The 23,165-nt window shown below is 40.7% G+C and overlaps 1 protein-coding gene across 1 annotated transcript; it reads right to left on the reverse strand.

The window, feature by feature from the left end:
- Positions 1 to 7,139: 7,139 nt before the first annotated feature.
- LOC138875598 (uncharacterized) lies at positions 7,140 to 7,583 on the reverse strand. The gene has a single exon (XM_070154442.1). The coding sequence runs from the start codon at positions 7,581 to 7,583 to the stop codon at positions 7,140 to 7,142; it is 444 nt and encodes a 147-aa protein (XP_070010543.1).
- Positions 7,584 to 23,165: the final 15,582 nt, after the last annotated feature.

The following is a 23,165-nucleotide window of genomic DNA, read 5'->3' on the forward strand; positions in this document are numbered from 1 at the left end:
CAGAGCTACATCAAAGCTTAATTCGAGTGTGTACCTGGAAATATGAAAAATGAGAATGAAGTATCAGCAGCAGTAACTAGCAGGCCACACTAACCAAAATTCAAGCAGCCCAGGGTCAGATTCGACTCTAGAACAATCTCTATGACCCAGAAGTGAGAGAAGAAGACCAACTCATAATCAGTAGGAATCAGAATGAACAATTAACCTGCAACTGATCTAATACTTCAATGCAACAGTACTCTATTTTTTGTAGTTTTCTGATTTTTTTCTTCTGTTTTGTTTTGAAAGTTTTTTTTTTTTTTTGAGAAAAAGTCAGAGAGACTTTTCAATGGGAATCTTTTTATGGCTGAAGTCCCTCTTTTTTTTTGCAGGGGTCTCCTCTTGTTTGATTTTATAGGCCTTTTTTAGAAAAGAGGAGCCCTCCTCTCTCAAAATAAACAGGCTGCCCAGACTTAAAGTATAGTTCCTAATATGTCATTTCCACCTTTTGTTGTTTGGGCATGGGTTTTCTTATTTAACATCTCCTGAAGTTCGAAAAGTAATGCATATCCTACTGTACAAACAGGTTTTACTACCTATTCCATGTGCATTCTCAGCTTTTTATTATTAAAAATCATCCTACATCTGACTTCCCACCTTTAAAGATGTCAGCCAGAATGTATTTGCACTATAGATTCCCTCTTTTGATTAAATTATTCATTAATTTAATGGTTCACTACATACTCAACTGGCAGTCCACTTAATCTAAACCCTTTTTAGGTTTTCAAATCCCAAATTAAACTCTGAAATCTACATTAAAACTGCAGCTATAACCAATTCAACTTCCTAAATTCTGGACTGAACTTCACCCACAATATGATCTTGACTCAAAACTGTCCAATTATCCATTAAAACTCAGCAGTAAGCATATTAGGATTAATCAAGCCCAGACAAAATCAATTAACAGTGAGCTTAACTAATGAGTCGAGCATCAGCAAAGCGAATCGAATTCTTAAACAAAAAAAATTCAAACAGAAATTCCAACACAACCTAAAAATCAGAATCAGTAAAGTTTAAACTATCGATTAACATTCGTACCCAATTCGTAACGGATTAACTAACATACGATTGATTCATAGTCGATAACCGTATACGAACAACCAAACAATCGACCTAATTATATGGGCTGAACTGGCGAAACTGTGAAGAAAAAGAAATCGAAAGAAAGGGTAGTAGGAGAACAAGACGACATCAAACGACTAAAAATAAACAAGAAAATGGAAACAGAAGTACCTGAAATCGATCTAAGCAAGAACAAACTTGAATTTCCCACTTCTCTTCAATTTTGGTCCACTCGGACATTATTCGTGTGTTTTTTTTAGCAAAACACAAGAATAAAGTCCAAACGGACCTAATCCGTTCACAATAACCCCCACTCGCCCATTTTTGGGATTTTAGGGTTCATCTTCGATCCAATATTCGAAAGGTTCTACGAGGATTCGAAGAATAAGGTTCAGGGTTTTGGAAAGAGGGTGCTTTGGCGGTTCAGGTGTGTTATTTTGGTCGGATTCGGAGTGGTTGCCGCCGGGTTTACGGTGAGGGGATGGATGGGCGGCGCTTAGGGTTCAGAGGTCGTTTGGTGTTTGGAAATGAGACGGGTAAAAGGGGTTTGGGGGGTCTTTTGACACATTAAAAATTGATCGCTTAATCTGGGCCGTTGGGTGATGGGATCCAACGGCTCTGATTTAAAAGAAATGATGGGGCGGTCCGGTTTAGTAACGGGTCAGGGTCGGATAATGGATGTGGGTGAGGGTTGGACGATCGGGACCGTTGATCAAGTAAGATCAATAGTCAGGATGGGGCATGACGGAACGACGTCGTTTGGGACGTCTGTGAGGCTTGGGCCAATTGGACCGGGTAAAGGGTGTTTGAATTGGGCTGATGATTATTGGGCCTGGTTCGATTTCCTTCTCTTCTTTTAATTTTTTTTCTTTTTCTTTTTCAAACTAATTTTCGAAATTTAAAAACCTAAAATCCTATTCAAACTTATAAAAAACCAAATTAACTTAAATAATATTAGGTTAAGTACAAAAATCACAGTTAAAACACAAAAAATACAAAAATGCCTATTTTTTATGATTTTCCGATTATTGCCAAATAAATTATGATTTAAATTTTAACCCACAAATTATAAAATTAAATCCTAAGGGTATTTTTTGTATTTTCCTTTTATATGACTAATTAATTCTAAAAATACAAAATTAATTACTAAATGCACATGCACATATATTATTTTTTTGTATTTTTCATTAATTAAGAAAAAAATAAACATGCACGCACAAAAAATGCAAATAATTAATAAAATACCACAAAAAAATTCTCAAAAATTGCATGTAAAGGAAAATTATTTTACTTTTTTTTTATTTCTTTTGGAGTAATTGTTGTGAAGTAAAAAATCACGTGCTCACAGCTGCCCCTCTTTGTTCGAAAACACGAAGAGTTTTCGTACAAAGACAAAGTGAGCGGATACGAGCGATTTTTGTCCGTTTGACTACTCCGTGTGAAGCATTTTTTTTTTGAACGATTTGACCGAACCTCTGCTTCGAAGGTTTCCTACATATCCTTGGCTAAAAAGGAATCAGGTCAATGTAGTTCGGGAAGTTTTGGTAGCTGGGACTACCAGGAGCTGTGGTTTTACTGTTACCGCTGTTGTTGCTGCTGCTACTGCTTGCTGACCTCCTTATTACACCAAAAGGGAAAATCGAAGCTAAGCTAGCTACGCCTATCAACTATGAGTTACAAGATTCCTATCTACAATTCTCTTGAAACTTGATCTTGAGTTTTAGCTGATTTTGCTGTAGACTTCGATCTGAATCTTGATGCTCGCAAGTTGTAGGTGCTTGTTTATTTCTGCAGCATTGAGTAAGACAGGATTGGCGGAGCTTGTGACTTCAATCAGATTTCGAGCAATCTGCACCTTTGTTTGCTCTAATATTTGAGCTCATTTCTTTTTTGTTCTTTTCTTCTTTTCTTTATTCTGGATTGAGACTCACTCCGCAGGTCATCTCGATCCCTGTGCCTCGAGGTCAAACCTGCTCAAGCATCAAAACAAACAACTGAACGAAATTTTCTACCCCAGTGTTACTAGGAAAATTTCGTGAGTTATTTGCAATAAAAATTCGCGGAATCGATGAGGGGATTGGAAACCCCAAGTCTAAAAGGCGCAACTCAGGGATTAGAGCCCTAATGATCGCTAAATGAAAATGCTCAAACTCAGGGATTGGAGCCCTAATGTAAACTGCTCAACTCAGGGATTGGAGCCCTAATGTTGGCTAAGGAAAGTCGCTGAACTCAGGCATTGGAGCCCTAATGTTGGCTAAAGGAAAAACGCTCAACTCAGGCATTGGAGCCCTAATGTTGGCTAAAGTAAAAGTGCTCAACTCAGGGATTGGAGCCCTAATGTTGGCTGAAGGAAAATTGCTCGACTCAGGGATTGGAACCCTAATATCGGCTAAAGAAAGTTTCTCGACTCAGGGATTGGAGCCCTAATATCGGCTAAGGTAAATCGCTCAACTCAGGGATTGGAGCCCTAATGTCGGCTAAGGTAAAAGTGCTCAACTCAGGGATTGGAGCCCGAATGTTGGTAAAGGCGAATTGCTCGACTCAAGGATTGGAGCCCTAATATCGGCTAAGGTAAATCGCTCAACTCAAGGATTGGAGCCCTAATGTTGGCTAAAGGAAGGCGACTAGGGAATGGAGGCCCTATGTCTAAAATCTCAACTAGGGATTGGAGCCCTAAAGTTGGCAAAAGGCGACTAGGGAATGGAGGCCCTATGTCTAAAAATCTCAACTCAGGGATTGGAGCCCTAATGTTGGTAAAAGGCGACTAGGGAATGGAGGCCCTATGTCTAAAAATCTCAACTCAGGGATTGGAGCCCTAATGTTGACAAAAGGCGACTAGGGAATGGATGCCCTATGTCTAAAAATCTCAACTTAGGGATTGGAGCCCTAATGTCGGTAAAAAGGCGACTAGGGAATGGAGGCCCTATGTCTAAAGTCTCAACTTAGGGATTGGAGCCCTAATGTTGGCAAAAAATGCGACTAGGGAATGGAGGCCCTATGTCTAAAAATCTCAACTCAGGGATTGGAGCCCTAATGTTGGTGAAAGACGACTAGGGAATGGAGACCCTATGTCTAAAAATCTCAACTCATGGATTGGAGCCCTAATGTTGACAAAAGGCGACTAGGGAATGGAGGCCCTATGTCTAAAAATCTCAACTCAGGGATTGGAGCCCTAATGTTGACAAAAGGCCACTAGGGAATGGAGGCCCTATGTCTAAAAATCTCAACTTAGGGATTGGAGCCCTAATGTCTGTAAAAAGGCGACTAGGGAATGGAGGTCCTATGTCTGAAGTCTTAACTTATGGATTGGAGCCCTAATGTTGGCAAAAAATGCGACTAGGGAATGGAGGCCCTATGGCTAAAATCTCAACTCATGGATTGGAGCCCTAATGTTGGCAAAAAGGTAAAAGATTGATTTTGGGGCTTCTAAACTACCTTTTTTTTTTCTTATCTATTATCTTTCAATTCATTTTTTTAGTAAAAAAAAATGCAGGAAAGAATTTGGAGGAGACTTCCCTTTTGGGTTGATTATTGTTGCTAAGCTATTTCTAGCGCTTGCACATTTCTTTTTCCATTTTGGTTACACCTGCTTCTTGCACTGTTGCTTTGGATTGTACCTATTTCAATTTTCAAACAAAGAACAATTGTTAGTTTGAAACGGTGGTCGGTTTTGTGGCCTTCATTGTTTTTGATCACGTGATCTCGGCCCAACTCTTTTGGCGAGAACCTCTGCCGCTTGCTGGCTTTTCTTAAAGATTGGTCTCTCTCCTAAAACCGAGGAACTCAACTTTCAAAATTTATCATGACGGCTCACCCGTATAGGGCTTTGGCCCTTTCATTTTAATCTGCTTCTAGGGGCTTTTGACTTTGGATTTCTTTTCATTTTCAATAACTCTGATTTCAGAGCATCGGCTATCATGGCCAGTTGGGATCGACTTGATGCACCCGCTGAGGCTGGGTACTTTTCTTTGGACTTGGCTTTTATTAAACAAAACCCTGTAAAACCAATCTTGCCACCTTTTCTTTGTATTAGTTTCGGAACATAGTTAGACCGAAAGGGATTCAAGGAAAAGTAAAGAAAGGACAAGAAAAAATGAATTTAAGGAGAAGCGTCCCTTTTGGGGGAAAGAAGGACTTATCTGGGGTGCATGCAGACTTCAATAGGCATGACATGCTTCTTGGACTGGATACCCGATATGCACAACTATCCAATTCATTGTGAAACACATCTCCAAATCGAGAAACCTGGCCAGGACTCTTTCAGTGGTGGGGGTGTCTTCTTTTCGATCGACGGCGCCCTTTGCGGGTTTTCGCCAATCGACCTCTCTCATTTCTCTTCTCACCGTCGCCTGATAGTACTCTTTACGAGTTTTCACTAACCAGGCTCTCTCATTTTCAATTTTTCTGCTCACCGTCACCTTATGGTGCCTGTGTGGGTTTTCACCAATAAGACTCTCTCATTTTATTTCTCTCATTTTTATTGCATCGGATCCAAGTAGCTGTATTCTCTGATCCTTGAACATTCTCACTGATTGATCGGAAGGACTTGAAAGGATTTGGGTAAAAATAATTTGGATCGAATTACAACTTTGGAACCATTCAAGCGGGATTATCGCAGGACCATTACAACATCTGCCCCAGTTTCACTTTTGAGGGAATTTGGATTTTTATTTTGGTGTGACTGAACCCCATAGAGAGGCTGCCTACGTATCCTTTCGGAATCAAGTCGAAAGTAGTTCAGGAAAACATCTTCTTCTTTTTCTTTTTTTTAATAACACTTTCAAGTTCCAAAGAGGGCAATCAAAGAAGAGTAACCGGCACAAATGGGTTTGCAAAGGGTAGATAGTGTTTGGGTAGCGAGAATAAAAAGCCTTCGTCCTCCCAATCGGACAATGTTGTTGTTACAGAAAAATTAAACATAGTACCTTTTGACTGCATCCGCATTTACAGCTGCTTCAGGATCATTTCCTTCGATATCGCCCAGATACAATGCTCCTCTCGGCAATATCTTTCTGATGACGTATGGCCCCTTCCCAATTAGGAGCAAATTTTCCTTTTGCTTCCTGGTGATGGGGAAGAATACGCCTTAAAACGAGTTGCCCCACTTCAAAATTTCTAGGCCGCACTTTCTTGTTATAGGCACGAGCCATTCTTTGTTGGTACAACTACCCGTGGCAGACCGCATCCATTCTCTTTTCATCGATCAAGGTTAATTGTTCCAGACGGGTTTTAACCCACTCACTGTCTTCAATTTCGGCTTCAACAATGATTCGGAGAGAGGGGATTTCAACCTCGGCGGGTATTACGGCTTCCGTGCCATAAACCAAAAGATACGGGGTGGCTCCAATTGATGTGCGCACAGTAGTGCGATATCCCAACAACGCAAACGGTAACTTTTCATGCCACTGCCTGGAACTTTGAATCATCTTTCTCAAAATCTTTTTGATGTTTTTGTTTGTTGCTTCAACGGCACCATTGCCTTTAGGCCGATAAGGAGTAGAGTTCCGGTGCATTATCTTGAATTGCTCACATATCTCCCCCATCAAATGATTATTCAAGTTTGCAGCATTGTATGTGATAATAGTTGCAGGAATGCCAAAACGGCAGATAAGATTGGAGTGCACGAAATCTACCACAGCTTTCTTGGTGACAGACTTGAGAGTGATTGCTTCAACCCATTTTGTAAAGTAGTCAATGGCAACTAGTATGAATCTGTGTCCATTTGAGGCTTTTGGCTCGATTGGCCCAATGACGTCCATGCCCCAGGCAACAAATGGCCAAGGTGCAGACATGGGATGCGGTTCTGTGGGAGGTGCATGAATCAAATCACCGTGCACCTGACACTGATGACACTTCCGAACGAAACTAAAACAGTCCTTTTCCATGGTCATCCAGTAATAACCCGCTCGAAGGATTTTCTTTGCTAAAACATACCCATTCATGTGGGGCCCGCATACTCCCGCGTGTACCTCATGCATGATTCTTCCAGCCTCTTCTGCGTCAACACATCTTAACAAATTGAGGTCCGGAGTTATCTTCTACAAGACATCCCCACTCAAAAAGAAACCACTCGCGTGCCATCTAATGGTTCTCTTTTGGTCTCCACTGGCTTGCTCGGGGTATTCTTGAGTTTTCAGAAACTTTTTGATGTCATGGTACCATGGTTGGGTATTTGGTGTTGCTTCAATTGTATTACAATAACCATGCCTTTCCCGGATTTGAATTTCCAAGGGATCTATGTGAGCATTGCCTGGATATGGCAGCATTGAGGCCAAAGTAGCAAGTGCGTCGGCTAATTCGTTGTGACAACGAGGAATGTACCTGAACTCTATTGACTTGAATCGCTTGTTGTGGTCTTCCACATGCTTCTTGTAAGGGATAAGCTTAACATCTCGGGTTTCCCATTCTCCTTGGGCTTGCCGGATAATCAGATCTGAGCCTCCCATGATCAACAACTCTTCGACATTTTGGTCGATTGCCATGTTTATACCCATAATGCAAGCTTCATACTCGGCGGTGTTGTTTGTACAGAAGAACCGAAGCCGAGCTGTGGCTGGATAGTAATGACCAGTGGGTGAGATCAAAATTGCCCCAATTCCAACACCTTTTGCGTTTACCGCCCCATCAAAGAACATTTTCCAAGCATGAGTGTCTTCAGATATTGCCTCAACTGAATTTACTTCTTCATCTGGGAAGTAAGTTCTCAAAGGTTGGTACTCATCATCAATCGGGTTCTCAGCCAAATGATCCGCTAATGCCTGGGCTTTCATTGTCGTGCGAGTGACATAGACTATGTCAAACTCCGTGAGCAAAGATCTGCCACTTTGCTAATCTCCCAGTGGGCATTGGTTTCTGAAATATGTACTTTAAAGGATCCAACCTGGTTATGAGGTAGGTGGTGTAAGCTTGCAAATAATGCCTCAGCTTCTGAGCGACCCATGTCAAAGCACATCAAGTTCTTTCCAATAAAGTGTACTTGGCTTCATAACTAGTAAACTTCTTGCTCAGATAGTAAATGGCCTGCTCCTTCTTTCCGGTCACGTCATGTTGCCTGAGGACACAACCAAAAGAATTTTCCAAGACTGTCAGATACAAGAACAGAGGCCTCCCTGGCTCAGGTGGGACCAAGACTGGCGGATTTGACAGATATTCCTTGATTTTATCAAAAGCTTCTTGACATTCAACTGTCCATTTGATTGCCGCATTTTTCTTTAACAACTTAAATATGGGTTCACACGTGGAGGTCAACTGAGCAATGAAACGACTGATGTAATTCAATCTTCCCAAAAAACTCATAACATCTTTCTTGGTTCTTGGAGGAGGCAAATACCGAATAGACTTTATCTTTGTTAGATCTAACTCGATGCCCCTCCAACTGACTATGAATCCCAAGAGTTTGCCGGATGGTACTCCAAATGCACATTTGGCTGGGTTCAGCTTCAAATCATATTTGCGCAGCCGCCCAAAGAATTTTCTCAAGTCCCGAACGTGGTCGTCCTGGGTTTTGGATTTGATGATTACATCGTCCACATACACCTCTATCTCTTGGTGCATCATATCATGAAAAATGGCAGTCATGGCCCTCATGTAGGTTGCCCCGGCATTTTTCAGACCAAATGGCATGACTCTATAATAGTAAGTGCCCCAAGGTGTGGTAAAAGCTGTCTTTTCTACATCTTCTTCATCCATCAACACCTGGTGGTATCCTGCGTAACAATCCACAAAAGACTGTATTTCATGTTTGGCGTAGTTATCAACAAGGATGTGGATGTTTGGCAAAGGGAAATTGTCCTTGGGGCTTTCTTTGTTCAGATCTCGGTAGTCAACGCACACCTGGATTTTCACATCTTTCTTTAGCACAGGAACTATATTAGCCAGCCATGTGGTGTATCGGACCACTCGGATCACTCCCACCTTTAACTGTTTTGTGACCTCTTCTTTAATTTTGTCACTGATACCAACTTTGAACTTCCTCTGTTTTTGCTGGATAGGGGAATAATCGGGGTAGGTTGGCAACTTATGGATCACTAAATCGACACTTAATCCTGGCATGTCATCGTATGACCAAGCAAACACATCTTTGAATTCAAACAAAAGTTGGATCAATGTGTCCCTGGTTCTTTCATCTGTATGAATGCTTATCTTGGTTTATTTGACTTCTTCAGAGCTACCCAAATTAACCGGCTCGGTTTCATTTAAGTTTGGCTTAGGTTTATTCTCAAATTGTTCCAATTCTCGATTTATTTCCTTAAAAGCCTCTTCTTCATCATATTCCGGTTCTTGGTTCATTATTTCGCAGTTAGACAGCGTGTTTGGATCTGGGCATGAAGTCCGCAAGCATGTCATGTTATTTAAAGCACATTATTAGAGCTGAAAGAAAAAAGAGAAAAAATAACAAAATCAGAAAGAATAAAGAATGATGGACGATGAAATATGATTTCATTTCTTTGAATTTGAAGATAACAGGGTTTACATTGGAAATTAAAAGACAAGAAACTAAAGAAAAACATCCGAGTTACACCCTGACATAACTCGCGATGTAGAAACAGGTCTACCGGGACTCCCGCCTGATTGGGAATGGCGTAGCCTTCTAATTCTGCAGCTTGACATTGGGTCCCATATATAGCACCTCAGCGGTGCTTGAGCCCTCCCCTGGCTGGACTATGTGGGTTTCATATAGTATCTTCCTCATTGCCCCACAGATCTCCTCAATCTCTTCGACAGTAAAGGCCTCATCTTTTTCTTTCTTCTGGTATTTTGGCTTGACAAATGTTCTGTACAGATGCGGAACCGGCTGAGGCAAGACCCAACCATCATTCTTTCTATCATCTGCCCATCTTATATCAGCTGGAGTGGGTCGGAAGCCTACCCCGAAGAACTTTTCGCTGGTGGGCAGGGTGATAAGTTCAACTATCCCTTGAAATGATTTCCCAAGTCCCTTCCCCAGTTTGAAGCCATGTCGGATCATTTCTTTGGCCACCATGATTGATGCATTAGAAAGGAAGGGTTGGGGCAAGGGTTTCCTTTTTTGTACTGGTCTGCAACCACAATTTCAAAAGCCTGATAAACTATGTGCTCACTCCCTCTCTTGCTTCAAGACATGGGACTGATGGGTCCCGATAAATTGATTGCTCGTCTTCTCCGTGGACCACGATCTCTTGATCCTCATGCTCGAACTTCACCATCTGATGAAGAGTAGAGGGTACAGCCCCCGCTGCATGAATCCATGGCCTCCCCAAAAGAAAGTTGTAGGATGTGTCCATGTCTAGAACCTGGAAGGTTACTTCAAAGTCTACTGGGCCGATGGTCAGAATTAGATCGATCTCTCCAATTGTGTCCCTTTTGATGCCATCAAAGGCACGTACGCAGACATTGTTGGGTCGGATTATTTCGGTCCCGATTTCCATGCGCTGTAGAGTTGAAAGTGGGCAAATGTCTACTCCAGAGCCTCCATCCAACATAACCCTTTTCACGTAGTGCCCTTTGCATTTGACTGTTAGGTGCAGGGCTTTGTTATGTGCGGCCCCTTCTGAGGGTAAATCATTTTTGCTGAAAGTGATCTGGTTGAATGCGAAAAATCTTTCTGCCATTCTCTCCAACTGCTCTACAGAACTGTCAACAGGCATATGCTTCGTTAAGGGTCTTGATCAATACCTTCTGATGTTCGGCGGAGTTCATCAACAAAGCCAACAAGGAGACTTGTTCGGAAAATTTTCGAAGTTGGTCAATCACCTCATAATCTGCCATTTTCATGTTTTGAAAGAAAGCCTCCGCTTTTTCGGCACTCACGGGCTTCTTAAGTGGGAAGCGCTTTCTAGTAGCGTTGTTCACCTCTTCCAAATTGGAATACTTTTCAATAGGGTTATTTTCTTGAACTTCTCCTGGGATTTCTTTGCCCTTATAGGTCACCACCGTTTTGTTGTAGTTCCAGGGCACAGTAGTAGGATCTTTCATGGGCTTCTGTGGCGCGCATCCAATAACCACGGGCTCATTTAGCCTCGATGGCTTAATTGGCCCCCGCATCACATAAGCCCCCTTAGGCACATACATCTGGGTTGTTTTGTTCAGCTCGAATCTCCTGGGAGGACTCAATGTCATCTGCTTTTCTTTACGGCCTTGAGGGACGTAGAGAACAACATCTTTGGGAGGCGTTGCCCCAGTTTCAACTTCAATTTTCTTCTCTGACTTTGGAGGGGTGGTTTCTTTCTTTTTCTCCCCTTTATCTTGCTTCGGGGCAGCTTTTGGTTTCTTTTCTTCGTCAGCAATGGCAATGATGGCCTTCAATGCTGGGTCAAATTCCTTATCCTCACAAATCATTCCAATTACCAGCCCGTTGTTGTGGGCTGGCAGTGGGTTGTTGGTCATATTGGGAACATCTTCATCCCTCAGCACTATCTTCCTTTGTTCTATCAAGTTCTCCACGGCTCTTTTCAGAGTCCAGCAATCATCCGTGTCATGCCCTTCTGCCCCTGAGTGATAGGCGCATCGGGTACCGGCTCTATAAGCGGGTGATGCTGGGTTTTGCCTGGTTTGAGGAACAAGCTGTAGCAGACCCATTTGAACAAGCTTTGGTAACATGCTGGAGTAGGTTTCACCAATTGGTGTGAAATTTGGCCTTGAGGGTGGAAATTATTTTGTGGAGGACGGGGGTTGAAGTGGGTTTGGTAAGGAGGTTGGTTTCTAGGAAATGGAGCTTGATTTCTGTTGGCTTGTTGTTGTGGCCGGACATAAGGCTGAGCATTCATGACCGAGTATAGCTGAGGAGTATAGGCCAAGTCTTGGTGAGGGTAATAGTGCTGCGGGGTCCTTTCTAAGAAAAGGGATCTGGGAGTACAGTTTCTCCTTGCACCCGACACTGCCATGGATGTTTCTTCCTTTTTCTTTCCCTTTGCTATTCCTCCAGACCCACCCTGAATGGCTTGGGAGGTAGCTCTAATAGCGGATTGGCTTAGAATTCGACCCGTTTTAGCCCATTTTCAACCATTTCGCCAATCTTGATAGCTTCAGCGAACGGTTTACCCATTGCGGACATCATATTTTGGAAGTAGTCAGCTTCCTGAGCTTGAAGGAAAACTGTGACCATTTGAACCTCATCCATCGGAGGTTTTACCCTGGATGCCTGCTTACGCCATTTAACTGCGTACTCTCGGAAGCTTTCTGAGGATTTCTTTTTCAAGTTTGTCAATGAGTTCCTATCTGGAGCAATATCAATGTTGTACTGGAACTGCCTTACGAAATCTCTAGCAAGATCATCCCAGATGTACCAGTGGGATATATCCTGGTCCATGTACCACTCAGATGCGATGCCAACGAGACTTTCTCCGAAATAGGCCATGAGTAGTTCTTCCTTTCCACCGGCTCCTCGCAGCTGATTGCAATATCTCTTGAGATGAGCAATAGGATCACCATGCCCATCGTACTTCGCAAATTTTGGGGTTTTGAATCCCAATGGTAGGTGTACATGAGGGAACATGCATAAGTCGGCATAGGATATACTTTTTTGTCCACTCAAGCCTTGTATGCTTTTGAGACTCTGTTCCATACTCCTCATCTTCCTCACAATCTCTTCTCGCTCAGGAGTTTTGGTGGTCTTTTCTTGCCCCGCAGTGAACTCAAATTGGGGTGGTTGAGGGTAAGTATAAGTAGGAAACTGAGGAGGTTCCACTTGGAAAGATGGTGCTTGAAATGTGAAGGAAGATGAATCAAAGTTAGGCCTGGGTAAAGCAGGTTGTGTCGTAGCTGAACAAGGTGGCGCGGTGAATATGTTTGAAGTCGCACTTGAAGCTAACACCTGGGGGCGAGACTCAGAAGGTGTTCCAGCAAAGTGGGCTGAAATGGTAGGATATCCCAGTGGGGTACTTGGATAACTTATGGGGATGTTGGAGGTCCCACTTGCCCTGGGGAAAAGCCCAGGGAATCCAGGGATCGCACTTGGCGGTTCTTTTCCATTGGACCAGGCGTCCCACATTTTCATCATGCGGAGACGCAGAATTCTATATTCCTCAGCCATTGCTGACTCAGAAGTTGGGATGGCCGAGATCGGACTATCTTCTGGAATAGGAACTGTTGGCAGAGGAATTTCCGAAGACATTTCAACGCTTCCTTTTGACCTTGTGAAGTATGAATGTGAAGCCAGACTACCACAAAACCAACCACCTTACTATAGAACCTTTACAATAGTAGACAACAAACCAATTAGTTTGAAGCAATTAACACATAGTAAATCGCACATTGGGGTGTGATGCACCTATACAGTTAAATGTGTTTCTACATGTTTCGCAACGGCTGCATGTTTCATCCCGGCTCTCCTTATTTTCCCAATTTTCTTTTTCTTTCCACTTTTGGCTTTTGTACTTCTCCTCTTATTCCCATTTTCCACTCTTTTCTTTCCTCTCTTTCCTTGCCCCTTTTTTTTCGTTTTTCTTTTGATTTTTCTTTGGCTCTCTTTTTCACATCCCTCTCTTATTTGAGTTATTTACAAAAATCGTGACCGGATCCGATGAGGATTGCCTACATATCACGACGTCGCATGAATCTAATCATTATGTAGTTCAAGAAAAACAAGTGCGAAAAATAAAGAAATAATTTTTTGGGAATTTTCAAATTTTCATTAATAAAACTCCTAAACTTTCTATTACAAAAGACTTCAAACTACTCATTTTCTTGGAATTTTAAAACTACCAACAGACTAAAAAATAATTTCCAAAATACAGACTCAATAAGTGAAAAATCATGAATACATCAATGCTTCGACTCCTGGGGCCCGTGGGACATCATTCGGTCTCACGGGCCTACGTGCGAGATCCCCTTGAAGCCGCTCCAAATCACTCATTATCTGGCGGGCAAATGTCATTACAGCAGCGAAGAAAGTGGTCTGAGTCATATGAGAGACCTCTCTCGGACAATGCCTTTTTCCTGAAGTAAACGCCCGATTTGCTGATTCCGGGCTTCCAACACTTGAGTGTCATGATGATTTTGATTCCGCAATTGTTGCATATCTTCGTCCATTTGGGCCATCAAAGCATAACAATGTTCCCTATCGGCTTTAAAATTCCTGGCCTGTTTGTCCGCCTCATTCTCAAGGGTGATTAGCTTTCTCTTTAAATTGGCGATTGTCCCCTCATATTTTCTTCTCATTTGTCGTACAAACTCTGCCCGCCCTTCTGCATTCTCTGCCAATTGTGCTCGGACTTTTGCTAGACTAGCCTCAGATTTTTCTAGGTCATCTTGACACTCAAGTACTTTCTTTCTCAGACCGCTTATAAGCCTTTCATCTGCCCGGCTTCTTTCCGGGTTTCTAGCAGCTATTCTCATTTTATGGATTTGAGCTTTGAGAGCTTCATTTTCCTGAGTTAGCTTTTTCTTTTCCCCTTCATCTGCGGCAGCTTGTATACTGTGGCCAAATTTTAGGTCCCCGATTTGTCTCTCTAATTTACTTATCTTAGCCCTATAGCTTTCTTCTTTTGCCAACCAGCCCCACTGCTCCCGCGAGTCGTTAGTGAATTGTTGGACATGAGGTCTCTTAGCAGGTCTCTCGGGCTCTCAAGGAATTTGAAATCTTTTGCCAAACCAAACCATATAATTGGGGTCCACCTCACCTCTAGCTAGATCCCGCACCATAGTCTTGGGTTCGAGAAATCTGCACTCATTCCAAACTTGGCGAACTCTTCCTTCTGGAAATACAGCCTTTGAGCCCAATTCGACGACATGTACATTCAAATCTTCGTCATGGGGGACGGTTTGAAATCTTCCTAGTTGGCGTAAAAACCTGTGAGGAGTATATGGCTGGATGCTCCGGATGCCCATTAAGAGAAAGTAGCACACTTTAGCTGACATGTATATGACTTCGGTGGCAGGGAGCCATCCGAATGTCCACTCAATTTTATCCGAAGTTAAAGAGCTCAAGTGGGCAAACTAAGCTTCGGTACCCACTGGAAATTCAACCCCCGCCACTCGGCTTTCAAATTCTTCGATGCAATCCAAACCGGTCATGTCATAGTTCATATACCCGACACGGTGGCAGAGATGTTCCAGTATCCACAATTGTAGTAGTAAGTTGCAGCCTTGGAAGAATTTTCCCCCTTCTCGACAGATGGTCAAAGCTCGGTAAATCTCAGATAAGATCAGGGGAACTAATGTGCCATTAGCTTTCTTGATTGTGACATCAACCATTCCCACGAGGCCCAATTCTATGTTGCCGTCTTTTCGCGGACATATTATAACACCCAAGAATGCTACTATAAAAACCAAACCCCGCCTTGCCTCCCATTTATCTTTATTTCCAGCATGGGTCAGACCAGTATTCGGTACTTCGAAACCTTGGGGATTGCCATAGCGTTGGTACAGGAACTGGAAAGTGCAAAACCCTTCAGATAAATTCCCATCCTGAATATCCCGGCTAATACTCAACATATCCAGAAACTTGTGAGGAGATACTGGTCTCGGTGACACCGAGTACCGACTTCTAAGGTTTCCGCTAAGGCGCCGTAACCCGCAATTTCCTCTAGCGTGGGTGTGAGCTCAAAATCAGAAAAGCGAAACACATTGTGAGTCAAATCCCAAAAAGGTATCAAGGCTTCAATCACGTCCAATCTTGGCTTGATGTTAAAAAGTCCGACAAGACCACCCAAAACTTTTGTCACAGTTCCTCGGTTAACTTTTCCTAGGTCATTCCACCACATGTGGAGCTGTAAGGGGATCTCTTCAAGAGCTGCGAAGGGTTCGTTTTCATCCGTGCTCATCCTGCACATTTATTAGGGTGATTTAATTTAAAAGGTTATGACTCATTTTGACTCAAGAAAAGGTTATCACTATTTTTTTATTTTTTAAAAAAAAAAATCATAAAAAATTCGGCTTTGCAAGTACGGCCTTTCAGCACTTCGGGGAAGAAGATTTTAAGGCTGCGTTTGCTAAACGGCCAAAACCTTAAAAAACTACTAAAGGTGGTTGTTCTTGCAAAAACGGCCTCCCGGCGCCCTTTTGGTGACATTCAACTATTTTAGACAAGAATGACATCACCTTCTTATTTACAATCAAAACAAAAAAATTTTGTTCTTTTTGGGCTATTTTTACAAAAATGAAGTTGGACCCGATGGGGGTTGCCTACGTATCCCACATCCGGTGAGAATCAAACTAGCGTAGTTCGCCAGTTTTGATGGAACAGGGGAAACATGGCAGTTGAAAACTTTGGCTCATTTGGAGATGACTTCTTCTTTTTTTCGGAATTTCGGCAGAGTTTAAGAATTTTCTAAATACCTACCTCTCACTCCTATATTATTATTATTTTTTGTAGTTTTTTTTTCGATTTTTTTTTTGATTTTTTTTTTCTGTTCTAGAAGTCGATCAACATGCAAGCCGAAACAAACAGATGCGCAAGTAGCACGTAAGATGCATCAGGATGGTCTTTTTCATTTGGGTACACCTGTCCTAAACAGACCCAACCCCTATGTTGAGTCTCCAAGGTCAAATGCACGTGATGCAAACAAACGTTCCTACTAGGGATCCGGCATGAGGCTTGTTATACTAGGTTTAAAAACCTGGGTTTATTGTTTTAGACCTGGCTTACCCGAGCGGACAGCTCGAGCCGAGGGGGCAGCGTACCGGGAATACAGAAGCTTCATCGGCTTTGCAACTTGTCCGAACCTCGTTCTAAAATTGGGATAAGACTCTAACAGAAAAGAAGTCACACGAAGTGCACACTTCCCAGATGATTTAGAAGACTCAGAGAGAGGAGGGTTTCGTAGCAATTTATATACAGTCCAAACAATATCAAAGCGGTAAAAGCGGCATTTAGCACATTAGGCTCAACATGTAAAAATCAGATAAAACAAGCCAACTATAACAGTTATTCTAAGCTCGAATTCTTGAACCCTGAACCGAAGTTCTGGGTTTGAGTTCCCCAGCGGAGTCGCCAGAGCTGTAACACCTCCTTTTGCGCACCTACCCCGAAGGATAATGCACAAGGGAGTTTTTTTTCAATTTAAGTGACATTATTCGAAATGAGATTATTTATTTATTTTAGAGTCACCACTTGGGATAGATTTGGGTTTTGGTGTCCCAAGTCACCGGTTTATCTTGAATCCTAATTCGAGGAAAATATTCGACTTTCCAAATGAAGTCTGCGAACCAGAAATTCTAAGTAAGGAATTCTGTTGACCCGAGGGAAGGTGTTAGGCACCCCGGATCCCGTGGTTCTAGCACGGTCGCTTAAATTGTTGTAATGGCTAAATATCTGATTTTAATACATGTTATAACTTATGTGCTTTTACTAACTTTAAACCGCTTTTATTATTATTTTTAATAGAATTGCAACGTCGTGAAATCGCGTCTCGAACCACGTCGCAATCAATGTACCCGTGGTTGTTGACACATTTCGACTCCGTTGAGATTTGGATTTGGGTCACATAAATGTGCACCCGAGTTTAAGGAGGTATTATTATTAAGAACGCGCCTAAAGAGGCTAGCGTATTATTATTTTTGGGGAAGGCCGTGAAATTTGCTAAACGGCCATTCCGAATTCTAAGTATTTTATTATGACCAATTATTGAGGGCCTCGCAATTTGTATTTTTTTTTGTTTGGCGAGGCTCGTCTCATCATTTTTTTTATTTGAAGGCCAACCTAAAGCAAACTACGATTTTCTATTTAATTTGTCTCTAATAATAAAAGAAGAAGCCCTAACTATTTAGCCTATTTGAAAGGGCCAAATCCTTATAAATCCATTTCAGATCAGCCAGGCCCAATAACTAAATAAATAAAAATATATCATTTTAGCAACTCGTTCAAGACAGCCCATATTGTGTTCATAAGGGGGCTGGACGGTTTGAGCCCATAGTGAGCCCAGAAACATGACAACGGTTTCAATTTCGAGGCCTGCTAGTGTTTTATGCCCAAATAACCTTTTTTAATTCAAATTGCACGCTAGTCCTCAATCAATGGACACTCAGACCATTCAATTCATTTAACAGTGCACATATATGGTAAACGTGAACATTAATTTCATTTATAAAGGGGTGGGGATAAGATGTATCTAGTGCTTTTGAATTCAAAACGTATATAGTTGTATAAACCCGGCAATCCAAGTTAAAACTCAACTTCATGCTATTAAACTAATAAACTACGTGAGTTATTGATGGATTCCCTTAAGCACAGATTAAATTATGACTCACTGTCTATGAATAAGGTATCCAATGTTAAATGAACTTGAATCATACTAAAGCTATACTAAAGAGCCGTATTGACACAAATTTCCAATTACTCCAGCCCAGGACAGTCCAAGACTAACTACAAATGAATTGAAATTAGTCCACTACTCGACTGTTTAATGATTAATTGCAAAATGCAGATCTAGAACCAGTTAATTCTGTTGCTAAAGCTTTCAATTAAACTAATCACAAAATGACATTATTAAGTCTATTAACTAACCAAAGTTCAGCAACTAGATAGTCCATTAACGGTCCAAAACAATTCTAATTATACAATATACCATCCCAGCCAATACCAATCGAGACTAAGCTATATTAAGTAATTACACCTCAACTAATATCTATTTTGAAACACAAGTACAGGATAAGCTACATGAGCACAGATGTGGAGGCCAAAGCATGAATATTTCCATTTCATCTTTCAAGTCAGAGCTACATCAAAGCTTAATTCGAGTGTGTACCTGGAAATATGAAAAATGAGAATGAAGTATCAGCAGCAGTAACTAGCAGGCCACACTAACCAAAATTCAAGCAGCCCAGGGTCAGATTAGACTCTAGAACAACCTCGATGACCCAGAAGTGAGAGAAGAAGACCAACTCAGAATCAGTAGGAATCAGAATGAACAATTAACCTGCAACTGATCTAATACTTCAATGCAACAGTACTCTATTTTTTGTAGTTTTCTGATTTTTTCTTCTGTTTTGTTTTGAAGGTTTTTTTTTTTGAGAAAAAGTCAGAGAGACTTTTCAATGGGAATCTTTTTATGGCTGAAGTCCCTCTTTTTTTTTTTGCAGGGGTCTCCTCTTGTTTGATTTTGTAGGCCTTTTTTAGAAAAGAGGAGCCCTCCTCTCTCAAAATAAACAGGCTGCCCAGACTTAAAGTATAGTTCCTAATCTGTCTTTTCCACCTTTTGTTGTCTGGGCATGTGTTTTCTTATTTAACATCTCCTGAAGTTCAAAAAGTAATGCATATCCTACTGTACAAACAGGTTTCACTACCTATTCCATGTGCATTCTCAGCTTTTTATTATTAAAACTCATCCTACATCTGACTTCTCACCTTTAAAGATGTCAGCCAGAATGTATTTACACTATAGATTCCCTCTTTTGATTAAATTATTCATTAATTTAATGGTTCACTACATACTGAACTGGCAGTCCACTTAATCTAAACCCTTTTTAGGTTTTCAAATCCCAAATTAAACTCTGAAATCTACATTAAAACTGCAGCTATAACCAATTCAACTTCCTAAATTCTGGACTGAACTTCAACCACAATGTGATCTTGACTCAAAACTGTCCAATTATCCATTAAAACTCAGCAGTAAGCATATTAAGATTAAACAAGCCCAGACAAAATCAATTAACAATGAGCTTAACTAATGAGTCGAGCATCAGCAAAGCGAATCGAATTCTTAAACAAAAAAATGCAAACAGAAATTCCAACACAACCTAAAAATCAGAATCAGTAAAGTTTAAACTATCAATTAACATTCGTACCCAATTCGTAACGGATTAACTAACATACGATTGATTCATAGTCGATAACCGTATACGAACAACCAAACAATCGACCTAATTATACGGGCTGAACCGGCGAAACTGTGAAGAAAAATAAATCGAAAGAAAGGGTAGTAGGAGAACAAGACGACATCAAACGACTAAAAATAAACAAGAAAATGGAAACAGAAGTACCTGAAATCGATCTAAGCAAGAACAAACTTGAATTTCCCACATCTCTCCAATTTTGGTCCACTCGGACATTATTCGTGTGTTTTGTTTTAGCAAAACACAAGAATAAAGTCCAAACGGACCTAATTCGTTCACAATAACCCTCACTCGCCCATTTGTTGGGATTTTAGGGTTCATCTTCGATCCAATATTCGAAAGGTTCTACGAGGATTCGAAGAATAAGGTTCAGGGTTTTGGAAAGAGGGTGCTTTGGCGGTTCAGGTGTGTTATTTTGGTCGGATTCGGAGTGGTTGCCGCCGGGTTTACGGTGAGGGGATGGATGGGCGGCGCTTAGGGTTCAGAGGTCGTTTGGTTCGTCTCTGAAAGAGACGAAAGGGGGGGTGTTTGGAAATGAGACGGGTAAAAGGGGTTTGGGGGGTCTTTTGACACATTAAAAATTGATCGCTTAATCTGGGCCGTTGGGTGATGGGATCCAACGGCTCTGATTTAAAAGAAATGATGGGGCGGTCCGGTTTAGTAACGGGTCAGGGTCGGATAATGGATGTGGGTGAGGGTTGGACGATCGAGACCGTTGATCAAGTGAGATCAACGGTCAGGATGGGGCATGACGAAACGACGTCGTTTGGGACGTCTGTGAGGCTTGGGCCAATTGGACCGGGTAAAGGGATGTTTGAATTGGGCTGATGATTATTGGGCCTGGTCCGATTTCCTTCTCTTCTTTTTTTTTCTTTTTCAAACTAATTTTCGAAATTTAAAAACCTAAAATCCTATTCTAACTTATAAAAAACCAAATTAACTTAAATAATATTAGGTTAAGTACAAAAATCACAGTTAAAACACAAAAAATACAAAAATGCCTATTTTTTTATGATTTTCCGATTATTGCCAAATAAATTATGATTTATGTTTTAACCTACAAATTATAAAATTAAATCCTAAGGGTATTTTTTGTATTTTCCTTTTATATGACTAATTAATTCTAAAAATACAAAATTAATTACTAAATGCACATGCACATATATTAATTTTTTTGTATTTTTCATTAATTAAGAAAAAAATAAACATGCACGCACAAAAAATGCAAATAATTAATAAAATACCACAAAAAATTCTCAAAAATTGCATGTAAAGGAAAATTATTTTACTTTTTTTTTTTATTTCTTTTGGAGTAATTATTGTGAAGTAAAAATCATGTGCTCACATACATGCAAATACTTTCAAATATCATATACATACATATATAAGTATGCCCAAGTGTTTTAGTATTTTTCCAATTTTTTAAAAGATTTTTAAATTGATTTATTGCTCAATAATTATTCCCAAAATTATCACTTTGGTGAATAACTTATTTTATTCTCATATTTATACCAAAATATAGGTAGGTTACTTTTCATATATTTTTACAAATTAATTTGGTATTTTAAAAGCTAAATTGCATATAATTGCAATTTTAGCCTGCTTTAAGATTTAATAGCATTTTATAATTATGAAACTGGTTCCAATATTTTTTAATTAATATTTATATACTATTAACGGATCCAGTGCTTTTAATTTGCTTTCAAAATTATTTTTTACTATTTTTATAAAATAAAAAGGGAAAATGGCTATTTAAAATTTAGCCCCAATTACATTTCAATTACAACCCAATTTGCATACCAATTCAACCCAATCCCAACCCCCAAATCAATTTCAACCCAATTACCTGATCCAATTGCCCAAACCCGCCCGTTTCTTTTTTAAAAAAAATCTGAGCCGTTGATCATTTTTGATCAACGACCCAGATCTCTTCTTTCCTTTTTAATTCCAAACGACCCCTAAACCCTACCCCATTCTTTCAGAAGCGCCGCCTTTAACTCCTCTCTTCTCTCAAACGCTCTCGAGCTCTCTCGAAACCCTAATCGCTCTTTGCCACCTCCAACCCCAAATCCACCGGAATCCATGGCTGTTCTGACCATGGACGACCTATACTCACCCCCTACTACTCTCACGTGCTTGATACCTGAAGTTTCAAGGCCAGATTTCAAGGGTCTTTGCCCAGACCTTCGTCGATTCGAGGTTTTCAGCCATCTCCGGCCTTGCTCCGGCGTGTCTTAACCTCCTGAGCCTGATTCCGACCTTATCGACTCCAGATCTGATCTTGTTTCTTCCAAGCCTTTCTCATTTCTAGGGTTCTCAGAAACCATAGCCTATTCGAGGTTCTTTTTCGTTTATTTGTTTAGATCTGTGCTTGATCTGTGCCATATTTGATGTTTTATGCGTTTTCCCCAAATTTCCTTTTCCAAATCTTTTGATTTCAAACTAGGGTTTCTGAGTCTGTTTGTAATGTTTTGTTCGATTCATCTGCTTATCATCTCTAAGTTCGACTGGTGTTGAAAACCTAATTTTTGGAGATTTGTTTGAGTTTCTGAGTCTATCTGTTTGATTTACTTTGTTTACACCAGATTAGTATTGAAAACCCTAATTTTTTGGGGTTTTATTTGAGATTCTGCGACTGTTTATTTGTTTCACTTGCTTATCGCCTCTAAACTCTACTGATTTCGAAAACCCTAGTTCTTTGGGGTCTGTTCGAGTTCTTGAGTGCAACTCGCCTGTTTGAAATCGCTCCGTCTGATTCCTTTACTTCAGCATCTCGTTTTCTTTATGTGACTCTTTGGTTCTGAGTTCTTGCTACCTGTCAAACTCGACTATGATTTTCACTCGACTCTTTGCATGCCTCTGATCCTTTTCTCTATTACTAAACCACTGAAACCTGACTATCATGCTTCGAATGCTTGTTCTATGCCACTACTGTATGTTGTTTCTTTTGCCATAGCTTGGACTCACATGTCTATTACTTGTGCATTCCTTTATATACTGAGTCCCTTCTGTGATTGATTTTCAAACTCATAACTGATTTCAAAACTTTTCCCTCTTACTCGTCTGTTAAGGGTTAATTGATTCTCTTTCTTGGTTTGGCCTTACTAAACCCTTTCCAAAAATAAGTACAATCATGTACTTGGACTTAAATACCTATTGTATGATTTTACTGCTCCTTTTATAGCAACAACCATTCTGCTTACAGACTGATTTTCTTTCCTTATTTTTTGATCCTGTTAGTATTCGTTTGAACAATAATCCCTTGATTAAAGGGAAGTCTTGTGTTAATTGATTCTGATTGTGATCATGCCCAT

The sequence above is a fragment of the Nicotiana sylvestris genome, chromosome 8 (genome assembly GCF_000393655.2).
Source record: "Nicotiana sylvestris chromosome 8, ASM39365v2, whole genome shotgun sequence".
Classification (NCBI taxonomy): Eukaryota; Viridiplantae; Streptophyta; class Magnoliopsida; order Solanales; family Solanaceae; genus Nicotiana; species Nicotiana sylvestris.